The sequence below is a fragment of the Dasypus novemcinctus genome, chromosome 14 (assembly GCF_030445035.2).
Source record: "Dasypus novemcinctus isolate mDasNov1 chromosome 14, mDasNov1.1.hap2, whole genome shotgun sequence".
NCBI classification, from domain to species: Eukaryota; Metazoa; Chordata; class Mammalia; order Cingulata; family Dasypodidae; genus Dasypus; species Dasypus novemcinctus.
In genome coordinates this window covers 18004605-18026695 of record NC_080686.1, presented here as the reverse complement: position 1 = coordinate 18026695, position 22091 = coordinate 18004605, and the positions used below count along the sequence as shown (strand labels likewise).

The 22091-nt window shown below is 43.1% G+C and overlaps 1 protein-coding gene across 1 annotated transcript in view; it reads right to left on the bottom strand.

The window, feature by feature from the left end:
* The window catches only part of XKR4 (XK related 4), a 448245-nt gene extending 439901 nt beyond the window's left edge, over nucleotides 1-8344 (bottom strand). Inside the window, exon 1 of the mRNA XM_058275540.1 lies at nucleotides 7490-8344. Coding sequence (XP_058131523.1) covers nucleotides 7490-8295 — 806 coding nt within the window. The 5' untranslated portion in view covers nucleotides 8296-8344. The remainder of the gene's footprint in view (nucleotides 1-7489) is intronic.
* Between the last annotated feature and the right edge of the window lie 13747 nt (nucleotides 8345-22091).

Sequence of the window (22091 nt, the reverse complement as noted above, 5' to 3'; positions counted from 1 at the left end):
AGGAGTGAGGGGGGTGGGGGGTATATGGGGACCTCATATTTTTTTAATGTAATATTTTAAAAATAAATAAAGACAAAAAAAGAAAGTAGAGTCAGAAGTTTAGATCAGGGAAAAACCAAGGATACTATTTTTCAACCAACGACATCATACTGATAGGAAACTAAGACCCAGGAGGAGAAAGCTAAAGAAAGACCCAGGAGGAGAAAGCCAAAGAACAAGCCTTAGGGTCTGTGCTACATCATCTACATGAGCCCATCGTCATGTCACTATAGAGTGACTGAAAATCTCTCCTGACTCCCAACTTAATCCTTTTCCCAAAAGGAGATCTGCCTCTCTAAATTAGATTTATCCTTGATATTCTCATGTGACATGCTCCCTCCAGCTTTGGTTTAGAAAAGACCTAATGATGTCACTCAGTCCACCTCTTCCCTCTAGGGAAATTCCCAACTGATTTATTTCCATTTTAACTCTTCTATTTTCTCTTGCAAGCAACCATCTCTGTTAGTTCTGTACAAGTGCTATACATGGAATGAATGCTTGATGATAATAAGCATGATGGTGATGATGACCGTAGTGGGAGCAGGAGTGGAAGCTACAAACTTTCTTTTATGAGATAAACAGAAGTACCAAAGACACCTAAACCCATTCTGGATATACATATGTGCTGAGACAGTCAAGCGTCAGTAAGAATTAAGTGAAATACATCTCTCTCAAAGATTCCCCAGAGGGGGCCTTCTAGATGCATCTCTATCCACGGGTGGCTAATATTTGGTGAAGCGTAGCCTCCCTTTCATAGCACTGTAATGAAAGCAGAGTTGTACTGATTTGTCTGAACCTTTCTACATGATATTACTTCCTTTTTTGATTCACTGCGCCATTCGAAACCCAAAGACACAACCAGGCAGCAAGTTCAGCCGCAGGCTCATAAGGAAGAAAGAGTGATGCCTGGACCTCAATCGCAAATCAGCAAATATTCACTGAGCACACATTCTTCCATGCACAAATGCCACAGCTGCTGGGATAGCTTCGCAATGAACTGAGCATGGCCTTCTTTCCTGGTCTGACATGCCATTGGTTACCAACAACAACATCATATGTGTGGAACAGGGCTGCTTGGTGTGGTTGTCAGAATTATGTACTGCCATATTCATGAGATTATTTCCTTTTGAGAAGTATTGAGTGGGATCTTCCCACGAATCCATCAAAAAGTAAAAATATTTTATAGATTATGTATCCTTCTTCAGTAACAAAGATATGTTTGGTTACCAAAACTGTCTATTACAATGGCATCCCCAAACAGCCTCTTTCTTCCTTTCGAACATGATACAAACACCTAAGGAGACAAGAAAGTCTTATCCTAGGACACCTGATAAAAACTTTGGCATAGTTAGCACCATACTTCTGATATTTGTTAATGCATAAGAATAATATATCCAATTCTAGTTCCCAGTCTTATTTTCATATGCTTAGTTAGTGTGCCATGCTCTGTTCATATTTCAAAGGCAAGTCAAAGAAATATAATACTCAACTTAGCCAGGGAATCCATGTAAAGCGGAATCATTCCATTTCCCTGTAATTCAGCTACTGGTGTTATTTAAATACATCAGTAGACTATCTCATTCAAACTGTAAAATACTGAACACATTTAATACTAGGTTGTGTACTTGGATGCTAAAACATCAAAGAATTTTGAGTAAGTGACTAAATAAACACTTTCAAAGCCACTGACTCAAGGATTTGCAGATATTGTTCAAAACTCATAGTATACATTTTTATAGATGCTACATTTAACTGCTTGGTGAAGGTAGTCTGCAATTGTGATGGGCAGAAATAAGCATAGCAAATTTTTATTTTGTTTTATTTTATTTTTTAAATACTTATTTTTATTTTTCAAAGATATTTAGATTACATAAATGTTACATAAAAAATGTAAGGGATTCCCTTATGCCGCACTCCCTACCCCTCCCACACTTTCCCACATTAACAACATCCTTCATTAGTCTGGTACATTTGTTACAATTGATGAACACACATTGCAGCATTGCCACTAAGTGGATTATAGTTTACATCATAGTTTAAACTCTCTCCCACACAATTTTGTAAGTTATGACAAGATATATAATGGCCTGTATCTGTCATTGCAACGTCATTCAGGACAATTCCAATGTCCCAAAAATGCCCCCAAATTACACCTATTTTTCCTCTCTCCTTCGACTCAGGTGGCCAATACCTCCACATGAATGATAAAAGCTCTTCCATTTATAGCAAATTTTTCATTCTTGTGAAGGAAACAGTGCACAGTTCAAGTTAATGAAAACACAATTTACAACCTTTCCCTGAATTATTGCAAAGATACTGAAATAGGTATAATTTATGCATAAATTATTCCAATGCATACAGAAACCCAAGTAAATGTGCAGGGAACTGTCTGATTGCATGTGGATTTATGTCTGTCAGCAAACTCAGAGATCAGAATACCAAGCCCAGCACTCAGGGAACTGCCTGGATTTGTGACACTCTTGGGAAGATTCTGGGTCCATAAACCAATGAACAGATTTTAAAGTGACACAACCGCAGCATTTCAAACCAAGTCTCTCTACCTCCCTCACTTACCAATAGCAAAGTTTAACTGACTATGTTTGGAGTAGAATGTAATGAAGGAAATTGTCTTAAGAGTCATAAAATCTTGGGCTGGAAGGTGATTTTCTAGTTCAGTCATATATATGCTACAGTTTCTCTACCAAATCTCTGCCTAGAGTTTTCCAAACTATGCTTAAACACCTCCAGTGAGGGGCAACTCAGTGATTCATCTTTGAATATCTCTACTTAAAAAAAAATTCTGCCCTCTGTTTATTCAAAACGTCTTTTATCTCCTCTCTGCTTTGTTCCATTGGGTCTACAGAAAAGCGCCATGTCTTGTCCACACGAGGTGTACTTTCTTCATTTTGGAAAACTTAGGGACTAGCATGGTGCCTCACATATAATAGGTGCTTAATGTAAGTCAAATGAATAAATTATTATGCAATGAGAGGGACCACATAAATAGAAAATGACCATTTGATTAACTCAGCAAATGGTGCCGAGCTTGCCTGACCTCAGTATCAGAATTGAGGACTACCTCAAGATCAATCAGGTCCTTTTTCAGTAGTCTGAAAGGTGTATCCAATTATACTCTCTATTTCCCTTTCTATTTCTTATCTCCAGAACCTCTTTATTTTTCACTTTTCATGTTTATCTCATACGTTATCTCATTTAATCATCAAAATTATGACAACATATCACATCCATTGGGATTTACAGCAGCTACCTCAGTATGTCCAAATGGTGTGGCAAGAGGAGCACTGGTCTTGAGAGGCACGCTATCTGGGCTCAAGTCCCTGTTCTGCCATCTAACTACTGGTGTATGATTGGAAAGGTCCCAATACCAGTCCAAATGGTAGCTCCCTCTCCCCCTTTTCATTCCCCAGTGAAGGTAAAATTGTCATTTTTATTTACTGTTGTCATAACTATCCATGTTGGCATTTGGTGATAGTCAATTGACCCAGAAAGAGCATGGACTTTAGAACAAGATGGGATCTGATTTTGACTCTTAGCTGCATCAGCTCCATCACATAATAGTTGGGTCACCTTGGGCCAATTAACCTCTGAGTCAATTTTCTCATACATAGAAACACTGATAATAATTTCTTCTATGTTATTGTAAAAATGAGATGAACTAAGCAGTATAAAAAACATTTTTAGATTTTAAAGTGCTGTACTAAATTGTTATAATTAGTATTCTTGTTTGGCCAGGTTTAAGACGGGCATACAACAATGTTTCTCAAAGCATTTTCTATGGCACATTATTACAGGAGTATTTAATAGGTGCTCCTTTAAAAAAGTTATTTGACAATTGCACATTAGCTTATTAAAGCAACTCTACTGTACAGAGATCTTTTTAACATTATTTAAACTACCATTTTTTCAACCTATTTGAGCATGGAACACACTTTAATAACCTGTGGAACACAAGTTCTTTCCTGTGCTGGATCAACTGTCTAGCATGGTGACAGCAAAATGAATGGCTATTTTACCTATGATTGCCCAATGGCTCTCAGGCTAGAGACCCAGAAACAAAAACCAAAAGAGTAAAAATTCTACCCACTCTCTCATCCATAGACATACCATTCGAAATGTGCCATATGTGGCAGAAAACAAATAAATATGCACATACATACAGAAGAGAAATTCAGCTGGAATTCCAAGTGTAAATCTTACAAATTCTGAAGGAAATGACATCTAGATCTATCTAGACTGATGACAGCCATGAGAAGAAAATCTGTTCTCATTGGGTATTTGTGATTCCCATTGGCTGACCAGCACTTTTAGTAATTTTTGGAACCATATAAAAAAACAAAAAAGTACTTTCTCAATCACCCACAGGTGCAGTTTCTTTAAAGTCATAATTTCTCTTTTCATATGAAGGCAGAAGTTCACTTCATTATTTCAAATGACCCTTTTCCAGCCTCAATTCCTGCTACTTTAAAAGTTGCCCTTAATTGCCCATTAATTAATATGAACCTTAATTAATATGAACAGGTATCATTGCGTTGAACAGTTACATTTGTAATAAATGTATTAATACATGAAAATCGTGTCCATAATGTTTCAAACAGCTAATTCCAAACAAGAAAACACTTTGGTATTATTTCAAAGGGTTTTATCTATATAGAGCTTTTAGAATCTGGCCCTTACCTAAAATAACTAGAATTTCATGGAAATACAATGAACAGTTATCAACCTATCTAAAGTCTATTTTATTGATCCCTGAAAGTAGCATGTTCAGTAGCATTATTCAGTAACGTGAATAATGACCTCTGAGCTTTAAACCATCCAGTGCCCTGTTGTTTCTGCAACATTTGTGCACAATGCATTGAAAAGAAAAGCTAGAAGAGGCAGAGGGACGCTCCTAATTTAAGGAACCATACTGTCTAACAAAATGGCCTAATACAATAATCTAAAATAAATTGCATTTCACTAGCCTATGATCAAAAATGCCTTTACCCATAATGTTCCATTCATATTTTCTATACTCAGAGAACTGGAACATTTTAAAATGCATATGAGTGCTAAATTCCATGAACTTTCTGATCCTTTTTCAGTTTCCTACAAGCAGCTAAATTTAAAGAAAATCTATATTATGAAAAAAAAATGAGGCTGATTAGTCTAAGATCATGCTTCCACCAGATAACCCCTCCAATCCCCCAAATATATTAACCACAATCCAAGAACGGTTGGATGAGACAATAATTCAGACTGATATGGCAAACACATTATTCTGAAAATATAGACACATAACTGAAAATATTTCCAACATTAATATGTCCTCCCTAATCATCATGCATTATTTGAATAATTGCCAAAGCCTCTAAGGAAAACACTGTAGAAATGCTTAACAAAAAAGAGCAGTATGCCACCATTGTTTTTCCAAGGGCTGGGTCAGTTAATGCATTTGCTTGACAGCCTGTGGCTTTCCTTCTACATGCAATGCTTACCCTTGATCCTTCCTCCCCCTTGATAGCTTTTGTGTATGGCCAGTGCACCCAGAATCTGTAATTTCACTGAGATGTTTTCAGGCCCTTTCTTAATTATTTCTCACTTTCTGCATTTTCTTTCCTAAGAAACTTAAACATAAGTCTTTCAATTGGGGAAATGTCTGGTTTAGAAGGTCTACAAAACACAACTATAATTAAAATGAATTATTCAGTTCACAGAATTTGATAACAGATTTGTCATAAAGTTATCAACCTGTAGGGAAAAATGGATAGTTTCTCGGTCAATAGAAATGAGAAGTATTTGAATTATTTACTTGAATCTAGAAACTTTAAAGGTGATTATAAGTCAGTGATTTCCAGAGCCTGCAAAAACTTTGTAAAAGTTAACAAAAGTATTATTAAGCTTCATTTACCACAAGACCAGGTTAAAGCTTCTAACATATGCATCCCCTAATCACTAAGCAAAGTCAGGAATTCAAACAAATATACTTGAAGAAGAGCATCAGAGGTCAACATTGGTCCATGGAAAACACAAGCTGTCGCACTTAACTGACATATCAAAAGGTCCCTTCCAATCCAAAATATGGAGGTCTCCAACATCAACTGATCTGCTTGCTTATCAGGCACTATTCCAGAAGCTATCTGCTTGAAAAACACATTTGACAATTTGAAAGATCAATGTCTATGCTCTTCTCAGTTGAAAACGCTCTTGCTCACGATAAGCAAAAGGAAGTTTTGCGTGGTAATCCTCAAATCTCTGGGTGGTTTCCACATCAAACCTTGGCAGAGCCAGTGACTTCTAATTTCTCTCATCACACAAAAAAACTACAAATGCAGTTGAAAAAGAATACTGGCATCATAGAAGGTAGTTCTGTGATAACTTCATCAGTGTACTTTCTAGGAAGTTTTCTCATTTTACTTATACTACATATTTAATAAGTCACATTAAAACCAAAAAAGCTCTGGGGTGTTAACATCTATACACATATACTCTCCTACAAAGAAATTTTTGTAGGTGTAAAAGATCACTATGAAAAGCTAATAAAAACACATGAAAACCAAAAGAACATATTCCAGGATATACAATTTCATTATATTCCCAAATTCAGGAAAGCAATGGTTTTCTTCTGCCAAACAAGTTGAGCTTTATATTTCGGTTTATAAGTGGGGGTAGGATCTGTGTAAAAAGATGAGGTAGATCAAATGACAATCAGCAAAGCAGCCAATGAAGATGCCAAGTACTATTCAAGCTTACACTAGGAATGCTCCTTGTTCAAGGGTTTTTGGTTATATTTAGAGAATCAGATATGGTGATACTCGGATAATAATCGGAAAACAAACTATAAAAGTAAGTTTGGGTCCCATAATGTATACCCATCTGTGTTTTCTCCAAAGAAAACAAAGTACATCCCCACTCGGCTTTTCACTTTTAACACGGTACTTTTTTAGCAGCGATAACTAAAATGTGGGTACTTCTGAGCAGCTGTAACTCCCATCTAACTAGAAATAGCATTTTTTTTTCTCAGGGAACAAAGAAATCATGCAAACTGCAACTTACACCTCACATTCAACATAATAAAAAAGGATTTTTAGAAGATGTGACAGGAATCCTCTCCTACTCACTGAAACAATTCACTAAAAATGGGAGGGAGGGAGCGTTGTAGCCTATAAAGAGAGCAGCTAGTGAAGCAGAGTGGGAAGGCAGAAGGGGTGAGGTGATCAAAGCCACTTTCTGCTTTTCCCTTGTTTCTCCCTTCCCTCCCACCCCAGGTTGTAAGCTCAAAATTTTTTTTAAAAATGTAAATCACAGATTTTTTTTATTTTTTAAGTAAAACTAAAAAAGTGTGGCTAGGCTACTCCCATAGCAACCCTGAGGGATATTTGTGCAAAAGCCAAGCAGTGGGGATGTAGTAGCCCCAGCAAATCTCCCTCCTCACCCAGCCCCGATACGGTACCTCCAGATCTGCCCGAGCTGCAAGATGTGGATGAGTGACTGCAGGAGCCAGACGCAGAAGGAACAGGACGCAGACCTGGGCTTGCCGCTGGCCCGCGTGGCCCCGGTGATGTTGCTGCCGCTGTTGGTAGCGGTGATGTTGCTCTTGCTGGCGTTGGACGCTTGCCTCTGCGGCGTGGAAGGACGAGTCTCGCCTTCCCCGGCCGCCGCCCCGCCGCCGACCACCGGCTTGCAGTCTGCTCCGGGCTGCGGGCAGCCGGAGGCGGCGGCCGCGGCGCTGTCCTCGGTGCTGAAATCGTGCGCGAACCAGCGGAAGCTGAACACTTGCACGGAGAGCGAGCCCAGCACCACGAAGAAGAGCGTGAGCCCGAACCACCAGCGCTGGCCGCGCAGGTAGTAGTCCACGGCCAACCAGATGTCCGTGCCCACGTCCGCGAAGTACACGGCCACGGCGGCCAGGATCCAGAGGCAGTCCCACAGCGAGTAGCGCCGCTGCTCCCTGCCCAGGCGCAGGCACAGCGCCGCCGAGCCCGCCCCGCCGCCCGAGCCGCCGCCCGAGCCCCCCGAGCCGCCGCCCGGGCCCCCGCTCCCCGCGCAGCAGCAGCAGCAGCAGCGCGAGCAGCCGCTGCCGCCGCCGTCCGGGCAGCAGCCGCCCCCGGCCGCCTCCTCGTCCTCCGCTCCCGCGCCCGACGGCACGCCCGGAGCCAAGCCCGGCACCGAGCCCGAGTGGTCCGAGTTCTGCAGCGGGGTGAACGCCACGTCGCTGCTCTTCTTCATCTTCAGCCTCCCGTCCGACTTAGCGGCCATGATGCCTCGGCACCGGAGCAGAGCCCTCCTTTATCTGACACCTTTCCCCCGCTGTCTCCTCCTCCCGCCACCTCCTCGCCGCGCGCCCGGCGTCCCCTCCCGCGCCGCGCCGCTCCCCTCCTCCTCCCGCGGCGCTCCGCTCGCCCGCCGCCGCCCGCACGGCTGGGAGCTGGGAGCCGGCCGCCGGCCGCCGGGAGCTGGGCCGGGCTAGCGGCGCGCGGGGGGCCGGCAGGAGCGCCGCCTGGCTGCGTGCGCCGAGCCCCGCTGCTCGCGGCGCCCCGCGCGGGCCCCGGCCCGCCGCCCGCCCTCCTCGCCACCCCGGCCCCGTGGCTGCCGCCCGAGCCGCCGCCGCCGCCAGCAGCACGAGCAGCAGCGGCCGCCGCGGCGCTCCTCGGACCTGCACATTCCTCTCCTCCCCTCGCGCGCGCGCCCTCCTCCCGCTTTCTCTCCTCCACCAGCTGACTCCGAGGGAGAGGATGACCTCATCTCTTCTCTTCCAGCTGCTGCCGCTCCCCACCCGGCTCGGGAGGGGCGGGCGAGGAGGAGGGACCCCAGAGGAGGGGAGGGCAGCTGCGAAACGGGGGTGGGGACCCGCCCGGCCGGTCCCCGGGGGGCCACGGCGAGGACCACAGGTGGGAGGGAGGCAGTTGGGCGGCCCCTCCGCAGAGGCTGGAGAAGGCAGTTGCGGTGGATGGACCAACGCCCGGGAAGGGGCAGGAGGGAGTGGCATGGAGCGGGTCACCGCATTACTCCCGAAACAGGACGGAGAAGAGGGATGGGCGGGCGTGGCGGCGGCCAGGGCCCGGGCGACGCCTGGCAGAGTCTTTGTATGGCTTTCTGCACTGCCGGCGACCTGGCCAAGAGGCTGCTGTGCGCGCTCGGGGGCGGCGGGGCGGGAGGTCCTGGATTAGCTCGCACGCCTGGCCCCGAGGGCTGGCAGGGGAGTGGGCGTGCGCCTAGCCCCGGGGAGCGCTGTGGAGCGAGAGGGCTGGGGGCCCTGGTGGACCGCAGCAGCGGAGAGCGAAGCCCCAGCCTTGCCAGCAGCGGCAGGCGGGCGGGGGCCGCCGGGAGTCCCGACCCTGAGCGCTCAAGGAAGAAGCAGTGAGCCGTAGGTCCCCCGGCCTCTCCCGGCAGGCACGGGCGCCGGGCTCGGGGAGGCCAAGGAAGCAGTGGAGGGAGCGCGGTTCCGCCGCCCTCCGCCCCAAGCCCCTTTGGCTCGCGCGCTCTCCGCGCGCCGGGACTCTTCTGAGCCCGGGGAAGCCGCGGGCTAGGCGGGCCCAGCAGCGCCCCGGGACCGCTTCCTCCCGCAGGCGAGAAGAGCTGCACCCCTGTGGGCCGCTGTCCACGCGGGCGCTGGAGGGGCGGCGCTCGCGGCCGCGGGAAACTGAGTACCCGCCCCGCCCCGGGGCCGTGGGCAGGCGGTGGCCGAGCGCAGCAGCCGGCGCCGCCTCCCCTACTCCTTGCACGAATTATCTTTTCTTAAAGCCGTAGAGGTGGCAGCATCGATGTGTGGTACCACAACTCCAGAAATAACTCGAATAAATTAAATCTCTGTTCCGAGTGGTTCACCAAATTAGATACAAAGCGAATTCAAACTATTTTATGGTTTGCAAAGATTCGTAAACATTCAATAAAATATAGGATATTGGAGTTTGTTGTTGTTTTTAATAAGGAGACTTAGTCCTTGGTTTTATCCCACTTAACTTTTGCGAATATGATAGGGAGTGTAATTCTCAAATTAAACTGTGATTTACATACTTTAAGGACAAAGAGGGAAGTGAGGCACAAACCCAAAGGCTCCAGCTGCAGTCTTCTAAATCTGGAGACAAAGTATAAACGTCCCTGCTTCTCTTGGTTAGCACCAGTTTGAGCTCAAACTGATGTCCTTCTTAATTAGTAACTTTATGAGGTAGGTGTGCATGAATTTCTCTGCATATAAAAATGTCCAGTGGAGATATCTGTACTAACGGCCATTGGCTGTTATAGCACCAAACTGGACAAAGTGGAATCTGTCCCAACCTCTGGATAACTTGTCTTCTGTTCTCATAGACTGCTGCCCTTACTTGGCCTTTAGCTTCTGCTAGGAAGGTTTATGCATAGAGCCCTTACACAGTTAAAGGCATGTACCAATCCAACTTTGCTAGCAAATGACAGGGCTCAAGTGGGAACTGAGGGGCAAAGTTGCAGTGCCAAGGAAAACGATGTAATTTTACATTTCCCTTTAAAAATTGGATGCTTTTAGAGCAGGAAAACCTTTTTGGGGGGGCAAGGGGAGGGAGGATGAAACACCCTGGCTCCCTTTCTCTAGGGTTCAAATCTAAGATTTCATCTCCAGGGTATCGCTGCTGATCTTAACTTGTGCCAAACCATTAGGGAGAAGAATGATCTCTAAGGTAACCGAGTGCTAAGGGAGAGAGTGTATTCTAGGTCAACTGCAACGTCTTCAATTGCACCAGGACGTGAAAAGGCCAGGGAGCAGAATATCTGTGGTTCTGAAGCCCTGGAGTTGCCTAAAGGGTCCTTCAGAGCAGGGGTATGCCTTGTTCAGCTGTATGGTCTGCTGTCAGCACCGTGCCTGCACAGACTATTTGCTCAATAAATACTAGTTGAATGAATGCATGAATTTACAGAAAGAACATTCTACAACAAAAAGCTGCTACATTCTGTGCTAACTAATGTTGCTATGGAAACACAGGAATTATGAGACTTATCCTGTTAGGTTCTAAATAAGAAATAAGCAGTAATAGTTTCCGTATTAATGCATTTACCTTCTTTAGAGTTCCTCCCGGTACCTTCTCTTTGGAAAGTAATGGTGATGTGAGATAGAAGGACCAGCCTTCGCATCCAGAGCCTGCTACTTCAAGGCCACATGATCTTGGCAAGTTACCTGATACGTGGGATTAATATGAGGATTAGATAAGACCACGTATATTCTCTGGGCTTTGCCCACAATACTGTGTTTTTCCAAAAGTCTAATCCCATAAATCTATTCCTGACTTCTGAGGATGTAGATTTTACTGTCACCTAGTCTGTCATAGTCATTGCTCCTGCCAAAGCAGACAGACATGGTGAAGGGCTTAGAATTTAGAATCTGACAGAGGCGTCCTTGGGAATGTAGTCTCACCTCCCTGTCCCTCACGTCCGTCTTTAATAAAATAGGGACAATGACAGTCTCTGGCATACAGGGCTGTTGCAAGGAATAAAATGACGCATGTAAAAGGTGAAACACTGAGTCCAGCACAGTCAATAAACCACATATGTTGTTTAATATAATACAATATAATATTAAATATAATATAATTGTATTATATTATACATTGTATGTTAATATATCATACAACTTTATAAATTAATATGGTAATATCTTTCATGTTGCTTCCAGCCCCATTGTGTTTTCTGGCTTTCCTTTAAACCCTGATGTTTAGACAGTGAACTCTCCCTCTAAAGAAGAGTTCCTCAAAACACAATCCTTGGACCACCGACATTAGAATCATCAATTTGGGGGCTTTATTTCTAATTCATATTTCTGGTCCAGCAATGTGTTCCATCCATCTCAGAACTTCATCCCCGTTACCAAAACACTTAACGTGCTCATGACAATGAGAACTGCAGCCATCTCCATGTAAGCCTTCCACTCTCTACACACCCTTATTACATTTCCAGGTCTTTCCCCCAAGTACCCCAAACTTAACAGACTCTGGACCTTTCTAAGAACCCCAACCCATTGATTCTACTGCATTTTCATGGCCCCTAATCCTTCTGCGTGCTTGCTTTTATCCTCGCAGTTTAAATTCCACTGTCAGTCACTATAAGCATGCCGTCGCAGGCATCATCTCAGTTGCCCTGCAGACTTGACAAAGCATCAACCCCCCCCCCCCCCCCCCCCGGTTGAACCCTGATCCCACACACTTCAGACCTGCAGGAGGCATCTCTGCCACCGATGGTTGCCGGAGAAAAGGGCAAGTCATGCTCAGTGAGTTCATTTTAAATCCCGGATGGTAAACCTGAGAAACCACGCCCTATCTTCTTAGGCCATTTGTATTTCTCCTCTTTTCAAGTACCTCTCTTCAAATTTTCAGTTCTGAAGGTTTAAACACCTCTTTCCCCAGTCTTCCCCTCAGCTGACCATGCTGCCTCCTCTTTCAACGAGAAAAACAAGAAATCAAACAGAGTCACATAAGCTGTCAGCACATCAACTGCCCACCTCTGGGGACCTGTGTCCCCGCTTTCCTGCTTCCCACTGCTCTTGCCTCTCCTCCTGCACTTGTCCCCAGCTCCCATTCCCTCTCTCCTGCTCAAGAACACAAATCCACACTTTCTCTCTCTACTGGATTCTTCTGATTAGCATACAAACATGCTCTTCTTTATCCACCAGATAAAAAGCAAAACAAAACACGAAACTTCTTTTCTTTCCATCCACTACCACTGCATTTCTCTCAATGATAGCAAAATTCCTCTAGAATGTTGCCTAACCCTGCTTACTTCCACTTCTGTTCTCCTATCCTCCTTGGAACACACTCAAAGAAGCCAACAACCACTCACTCCACTGAAACTGCTCTAACCAAATCACTGATGACTTCTCTCCACTTTACTAAACATCTCAGGTCTCCTCTTCCTTGAACATCAGCAGCATTTGACATAGTAGATCATTCTCTTTTCATTGAAATATTTTCTTCATGTGGCTTTCACTACCCCATACACTCATGGGTTTTTTCCCTGTTTCAAGGGCTGCTCCTTCTCTTGGCCCTTTGCTAATTTTTCCTCATTTCCTTTAACTCTTTTCATGAAATCTCATGTTTTAAAATACTATCTCTAGTGGTACAGCCACTGTGGAGGACTGTCTGGTAGTTCCTGAGGAAGTTAAATATTGACTTACCAAAGGACCCGGCAATACCATTACTAGGTATATACCCAGAAGAACTGAGAGCAGTGACTTGAACAGATATCTGCACATCAATGTTCATGGCAGCATTATTCACAATCGTCAGAAGTTGGAAACAGCCTGGGAGTCCATCAACTTAAGAATGTATAAACAAATTGTGATGTATACACACAATGGAATATTATGCAACTGTAAGAAGAAATGAAGTCATGAAGCATATGACAACATGGATGAATCTGGAGGACATGATGTTGAATGAAGCAAGCCAGACACAAAATGACAAATACTGTATGACTGAACTATTACGAACTAAATATATTGTGTAAACTCATAGAGTTAATAATTATAATATAGGTCAGAAAATAGAAGGAGAGTAGAGAGTGGAAAGTCTGTGCAGAATTGGCAAAAAAAAAAAAAAGTTGTTTTTCAATCTTTGGAAATGAATAGAAATGATGAAAGCATATCATGGTATTTGTGACTAGCAAAGCTATTATATGGGTATGACAGTGATTGAAAGGGAAAGTCTGAGGTCATGTATATTACTAGAAAGAAGGCTAAAAACTCTAACTTGGAACTGTAGAAGATAGTAAAACCTTATACACAAATATGGTAAATATGGTAAAACAATTATGGGTGATTTTGCATATGTAAGACTGTTTCAAAGAAATATAAATACAAATATACTAGAGAGAAGGAAAAAGAATAGCAGTTACGTATGGTAGGGAAAGCAAAGAGAGATTGAGAGGTGAGTTTTGTTTGTTTTTTGTTTATTAATATTATTATTACTGGAATAATGAAAGTGCTCTAAGAATGATTGAAAGGGCGAATGCACAAACACGTGATTACACCAATACCATTGATTGTAGACTATGTATTTATGCTTTATTAATATGTATCAATAAAATGGATTTGTTAAAAAAAAATTAAGTAATGGGATATAAAAAGAAAATAATTTTTAAAAATACTATCATGCTGAAGGCACCTATTTTTATTTTTCCAGGTTGGCTGTGTCCCCTGAACCCCAGAAAACCATCAACTTCTTTCTCAACATCTCTACTAAGATCTGTCTAAGGGACATCTCAGACTTAAATTGTCTGCCACTGAACTCAACATCTTCCCCCTCTAAAGCCTGATGCTTCCAAAGCTTTCCTCCTTTCAGTTCCTGACTTTTCATTTCTCAGGTCAAAACATGTGGAAACATCCTGGACCCTTTCTCTTGAACTCCACATCAAATCTGCAGGAAATTACTTCTGGCTATCCCTTCAAAATATATTTTTATTTGACCATATCTTACCACTGTTTCCAGCACCACCCTGATGCGATTCACAATGATCATCCTCCAGGATTCCTGCAATAGCCTCTTTTCTGGTCTCTCTGTTTTCACCTCTGCCCTCTTAAGTCAGCAGAGCTTGACTTAAAAAGCAAGCCAGTTCACGCTCTGCAGCTACAGGCATCAGGCTACGGAATTTATAGGGCCCCATGCAGAATGAAAATGCAGGACGCCAACGGGGGCACGGAAGTCAATTTCCCCCATCCGTGGGCCTTCGCCCCTTCCCGTACCTGGTTCACGGGTGGCCCGGAGTCCCTGCTGAGTATCCGACAAGGGCTGCCAGCACGAGGAGGACACAGCCTCCGCCTTGCTTCACCGTGAAATGCCACAAGGCACGCACCCGGCCCCAACGCTCCCCACTTCTGTGCCCAGGCCCCACTGGGGGTAGGGGTGGGAATGGGGCACAGAGAGGTGGAGAACAGCCATCTGAGAGTCTGCCTTGAGCGGTGGGGGGAGGCGAGACCGCGGGAGCAAAGCCCCCAGACCCTGCGCGTGCTCCATCATCCTCAGACTTCTCTTAGGAAATACAAATCCAAAAATGAGAAGGCGGTGGTTGCAGAGCGCAAAGGCCAGAAGCCCTCTGACCGTAGGTCCTGCATACGGCGCTGGTCTCATGCCATTCATTGGAGTCGACCTGGATTCATGTTTATCTAATATCCTCTCTCCGTGGACCATTTATTAAGGAAAGTTTTCATATCGACGTAGGAAGCCCTACATAATCGGACCCCGGCTGCCACCAGTTGCCGTCTGACCTCTTTTCCCACTACTCACCTACTCTCCCTCCTACACAGCTGTACAGTTCTCCTTACTATTCTTCAAACACACCTGGAATGCTACTGCCCCAGGCGCTGTCCTTGGCTCCTGGAATGCCTGTCTCCAAGTGTCCAAAGGACTCGCTTCATTTCCACCGTCTTCGCTTCACTGGAAGAAATCCCCCTTTCCGGGGCCCTTTGTCTTCACTTGGCTCTCCTTGTTGTAAGCAGAGGTCCCCTCTTCCCCTCACTTCACACAACGAGTTCCAACATCTAGACCAAGAGAAGGAAGCCCAGCCTTTAGCCTGTCTACCTAAGGCCCTTTCTCTTAATTCTGCCCCCCCCCCCCCAAACACACACTTCTAACAGGTTTTCTGGGACGTACTGGAAAACCGCCTCATTCTGCAGAGTCCCCACACTTCTCACCTGAGTCTGACCTATCAGGAATAGGCTCCATCCTAACAACCACATCTAAATATGCATGAATGCCAGTACTTTCCCAAGAGAGCCATACAAACTGAGATTAGAGGGTGGGAAAGAGTTTGTCAGGGTCCATCCAGGGTCGATTGCTTCCTTTTTTTTTTTTTTTTTTTGCAATCCAAGTCTACAGAAGGAATATAGGGGACTTAAATAGGAAAAGACTTCTGGACTTAAGGGTGAATTAGGGAGTAAACCAAAGTCAATGTGATGTGGTTCACTTGATCCTGAAAGGGGAAGGTAAAGTAAAAGAGTAGTAGAGTGGTCCCAGGTGTCCTCTAGTACCAGCTGGGACAATTAGTATAGGCAAGTTAAGGAGTCCAGTGTGTAAAGCTTTGCCATGTTTACACTCTGTTTAATTTTGGTTCACTAATAAAAGCTTTTTTGGGGGGGAAATAAAAGCTAACCTTATACTGCTCAAGTAACAGCATACTGTTGAAATACATGTCCTAATAAATAAACCAGCAGTATATTTCCCAAAAGTCCATCCCAAAAAGCGACCAAATCTCGCATTTTTCACTTAAGGTATTTGGCCATAATTCTGAGAAGTTTACAGGTCTTCAGCTCTAGACATTTCAAATTACTGCAGAATCACCATTTGTTTTCTTTCTGAGATTTGGTAGGAATCCATAGTGCTGGAGCTGTTGGCCCCACTCATTGGCCAATGATCTCCTTGTAATTTACCCTTCCTTGTAGAATCCCAAATGTGAGGAGATCTCCTCTCTTCTCTATCATCTGTTACCCTCTCCTTCACTTCACCCCAAAATCCATGTCTTAACTAACTCCGACCCACTCTTCAGGCTTCAGTTTAAATGAAGAAAATAACATATGCCTTTTTAATGTAAAGTTATGAAATAAAACATTTTCAACCATGAGGGATTAAAATTCTTTTGTGTCCTCTCCTTTTCAAAACTTAATTATCTTATTAAAGTCCCATGACACATGGTAAAAGAAACCAGACAGTCATCTTACCACCACTTAATGAAAAAAAAAAGAACCAGTGGAAACTCAGATTTTAAAAGATTGCCTAATACCACAATCCTTATGGGATAAGTTAAGAAGATACAATGTTTGTTTCCCAAAACAACTGAGAACACTTGAAGCATTTAAAATAAAGAATAACATGAAGAGTTATGCTTTTTAGAAAGGCCATCTTGGTAGCAGAATGGAAACTAAAGGAATACCATGAATAAGACTCCTTATGATTTATGCTGTTCACTAACCCCCCACTGACAGTCTGTGCCCAGGGTCTAGTACAGCATCTGGCATGTTAATAGGCATTTGATAAATAATCTGGGGAAATTATCTGTAGCTCTTCTGAGAACTGATAGAACTGTACCTCTGAAAGGTTTAAGCTCAGAAAGCATTGAGCCAACCAAAATACTTCAAAAAATCATTAAAAACAGCTTTTAAGTGAAAAATAGAGTTGTAATAAGGAGCATATAGTTTAGGAGTAAGTTGGGTTGGGAATCTATTAGTGCTAGGGATTGAAGTACAAAAAATGGTCTTAAGAGAAATTTAGAGTGTTGAAATGCCCCAATATGGCAAGGAACTGTATTTCACAGTAAACCATCTGGTAGATGATGGATTGTGGCTAACTGTAAAACTATGAGAGTAGATCTCTCATGAACTATAACAAATGTACAACACTAAAACATGGTGTTAATAATAGGGGGTATATGGGAAAAATACACCAGCTGCAAACTATGGACCATAATAGTAATATTTCAAGGATGTTCTTTCCTTATCTGTAACAAATATTCCACAACAATGCCAGGTATAAGTGGATGGGAGATGTGTGAGAATTCTTCACATTATGCATGATTGTTTTGTATAAGTTCACAACTTCTCTAATAAAAAGAGAAAGAAAATGGGATATAGTTCAGGGTCCCAAATGAAGCATCTCAAAAGCTGGAAACAAGTTTAGATTTGATGCAGAAAGAAAGAGGGAGCCACTGGGTTTCTTTCCATGCTACACAACGGATAGCCCCCAACTGGCAAGTATGTTTTGTTTCAGAAGTATGTTAGTAAATGAGTCATTTAGGTCTTAAAATGCTTTTTCCCATAGGAACAAAATGATGAATGGTGATTAACTCCTCAAGTCAGCAAATAAAAGCCTGTTTAATTCTTGAGATAACTGAAATGTACATTTGCAATACAAAAGCAGAAAACACAATTTCCATAGCAACATTTAGTCAAGTTTAAAAAATATTACAGTATGGAACAAGAAATGTAGTATTTATATGAGATGTTTATACCCGAGAGAAAAGAAGGTATGACTTCAAGGAGAATTTAAAAATGTACGAGCCCCTTAGAAGACGTAGCTAAATTCCATCCCTGCCCAAGCTCACATCCTGAGAGTGCCTGCCCTTAGTGAGTTCCTGCCAAAGTATATGGGAAGTGTCAAATTAAAAGGACATATCTTAAGAATTTAGAAAAGATAAACCATTTTTTATCAAAAAAGAGACAATGTGCAAATTGGGGAGTTTTCTATGTGGAAACATAAGCATTCTGTTTTTGTTTCCTGAGAAAGAGGCAGTTTAAATGGTAAATACCGTGAGGTTATTCAAAGAAAAACTGATTGGTGAAGCAAAAAGAATAAGAAAAGCAAGTCATATAAGGGGATGAAAAGCTAACTAACAAAACTTATTTACTCCCTTCAACAGTCCTGGATTTGGGGAAAGTAAGAACCTGGTTCAAAGAATGTCAGAACATTTTAGCAGTTGACAAGCTAGGAAGGTCTCAGAGAAGTTGTCTCACAGATAACTTGTTTTAGGCACAAGTGGCTAATTTTAGGCACAGATTAGCATTGATTTTAGTCATGGGCCTTTCCTTTAGGCATCGATGGACAAGTTGTCTCCTGGCCCTTTGCTAATTCACTTAACAGAAGAGATGGGGAGAATAATTTTATAGCTGAGAAACCTGGTGTAGTGACTTGAAATTACGTACCCCAGGCAAACAAGTTCTTCACCTCAATCCATTCCTGTGGATGTGGACGCGCTGATGAGGTTACTTCAGTTAAGGTGTGGCCCAACTGAATTAGGATTGGTTTTATTCCTAGTACTGGAGTCCTTTAGAAGCTGATGGGAATTCAGACATGTAGGGAGAAAACCAGGGAAAGAAGCTGGAAGTCAACAGAAGCCAGAGAAACCAGGAGAGGCCACCATGTGCATTCCCTTGTGACAGAAAAGCCTAGGATCACCAATAGCCAGCCCAGAGCACCACAGTCCTCTGTGAGAATCACCTTGATGATAACCGGACTTTGGTCTTCTCCTTGCCTCAAAACCATGAGCCAATAAATCCCTGTTGTTTATGCCAAATTATCACGTGGTGTTTGTTTCAGCAGTCAGAGGCTAACTGCTTTGGCTAAGTGGTCACAGCTAACATCAATAGTGATACATCATAGTGATGGCATCTAACTTTGATAAGATGGGATGAGGACAGTTCCTCTCTGTGGTTTTCTTCACACAAACCTAGAACCCTAGCTTAAATATAAGCACAACATCAACGAAATCCAGATTGGCAGATATTCCACAAAACACCTGACCATTATTCAAGGTCGTCAAAACCAAGGAAAGTCTGAGAAACTGTCCCAACCAAGAGGAGCAAAGGAAGCATGACAATGTATTATAATGCGATGCCCTGAATGGGATCTTGGAACAGACATTAAAGGATAAACCAGTGTAATCTGAATGAAGTCTAGAGTTTACTTAATAGTAATATGCCAAGGTTGGTTTCTTAGCTGTGACAAATATATCTGTGCTGGTGTAAGTCTTTTGTGTACTCCAGAAAATTATGTTCTTAAGCTAACCCACTCATGTACATGGAAGCTTACTATATATGGGGCCTTTTGGTGAGATTCGCTTAAGGGAATTTTTTTTTTTATTAGATTGCTTCAATTAAGGGCCATCGATTAGATTGTGGGACCCCAGGTTGGTCTTAATCCTTTTACTGGAGTTTTATATAAGTGGAGAAACACAGAGAAAAAGAAAGCCACCATTTTTACCCTGCCATGGAGAGAGGACTCCAGGGTCACCTACTGGAAGACAGAGAAATCCTGGGCAGCTGAGAGGGGCCAAAGCCTGGCATCAGAGGAGCAGCCCAAGAGAGATGAGCCATGGTGTCTGATCACCCACAGCTGAGCTTGGGGAGGAAGTGAGCCTGGAGGAGAAAGCAGAGAGTGACTAGTAGACCTGCCATTTTGCCTTGCCACATGGCAGGAGTCTAGTATTGCCCTCAGCTGCAATTTGGTGAGATGGCATTTCTGATGAGGCTTTGATTTGCACATTTCCACAGCTTCAGAATTGTAAGATTTTCCCCTTAATAAATTCCTATTGTAAAAGCAACCCATTTCTGGTATTTTGTTCCCAGCATTTTTAGCAAACTAATTTGGTACCACTAATGGGAGATGTTACCCATTAGGGAAAGTGAGTTAGAAGTATATAGCAACTCTGTAATCAGTTTGCAACTTTTCTAGAAATTTAACCTTATTTTAAAATTAAAAGTTTATTTAAATGGGAAAAAATGGCACTTTGAAAAATTAATAAAATTGATAAAGGGAAAAGCAAGACTGGTCCAGAAAAGGAGAAACCATATTTGGCAATATCAAATGTGAAAGAAGGGATATGACTTAAAATTCTACAGACATGCAAAGGATGATAATGCCATTATACTAGGACTTAGCAACTGTAGCAAAACATCTCAGAGAACTAAAAATTTATGCTCACAGCCAAACAAATGTTCGTAGCAGCCTATAGATGATTGCCAAAAACGTGGATGCACCCCAGATGTCTTTCAGTGGGTAAATAGATACACAAACTATGGTCCATCCATACCATGAAATATTACTCATGAATAAAAAGCAGTGAATTATTGATACACAGATCAGCTTGGGTGAAACTCCAGAAAATTATGCTGAGTGAAAAACAATAATCCCAAGAAACTGCATACTGGATGATTGCTTATATGTAGCATTCCCTGAATGATAAAAATACAGAAATGGTGAACAGATTAGCAATTGCCAGAGGTTAAGTTTAGAGGAGGGTGAGGTGGCTATAAAAAGGCAGCATGAAGGGTCCTTGAGGTGAGGGAAATATTTTGCATCCTGATTGTGGTTGAGTATACATGGACCTATATATGTGTCAAGTTGCATAGACCTAAACACGTACACACACTGATAACAAGGGAATATAATGAACAATTGGATGCCAGTAAATTCGACAACATAGGGGAAAATGTTTATAAGAGTTGTACAATGACATTGGAGGAGACCATCCCACTTTCAAGAACATTAGAAGATGCTGGCTAGGGTTCTTTATTTGAATTTTACATCAAAACTTATAGCCATCCTAGTTCTTTTTTTTTTTTATTTTTTATTGACTTTGTAATAATATTACATTAAAAATATATATGTGAGGTCCCATTCAACCCCACCCCCCCACCCCCCCTCTCCCCCCCCCCAACAACACTCGTTCCCATCATCATGACACATCCATTGGATTTGGTAAGTACATCTTTGGGCACCTCTGCACCTCATATACATTGGTTCACATCATGGCCCATACTCTCCTCTATTCCATCATGTAGGCCCTGTGAGGATTTACAATGTCCGCCATCCTAGTTCTTGATGCAGGTATGTGAGTGGCATCTTTGATTTAGGGATTTGGTGGTGTGGAGGGCTAACAAATGAAATACACATAAGCCAGGGAGAGGAAAAAAATGTAGGACCAGGAAAGATTTTTGTGGAATTTGGAAGATGACTGATAGGAGGAATGGAAAAAGCAGGGTGTGTTGTAATAAGTAAGGAATGGAGCAGACAGCCCAGGACCAGGGGGCAAGATAGAGAGCGTGGGTGTAGCAGTTTGGCGTTGTTTTGAGTTCCAAAAATAGATATTGGATTATGTTTGTAAACTGCTCTGTTCCTCTGGGCATATTTGATTGTATTAAATTCAGAGGTTTCACTTTTCCTTGATTGAATTATGATTAGGACTTTGATTGGGCCACATCAGTAGGGTGTTGAGTCTCCGCCCCCTTGGTGGGTGGGGACTAACAGAGAAAATGACATGGCAGAGGAGAGAGTTTGAAGTTTTGATGATGGAGCCCAGGAAAGTAAATACACAGAGAAGGGGAACACAGAAGCAGATACACAGGAAGAGAAGGCTCCCTAGACACCAGAGAGACCCTGGGAAGAGAGAGAGCCTGATAGTCTTCAGCTGACCTAGTGGAGAGAACAGAGTAGCTGAGCCCAGAAAGAATCGAGTCCTGGGGAGAAAGACAAAGCCTTATGCCAGCCTAAGCTGAGATGAGAAGGAGCTGGGACCATGAAGCCTTAGGAGGAAAAGGAAGGCTGAACCCT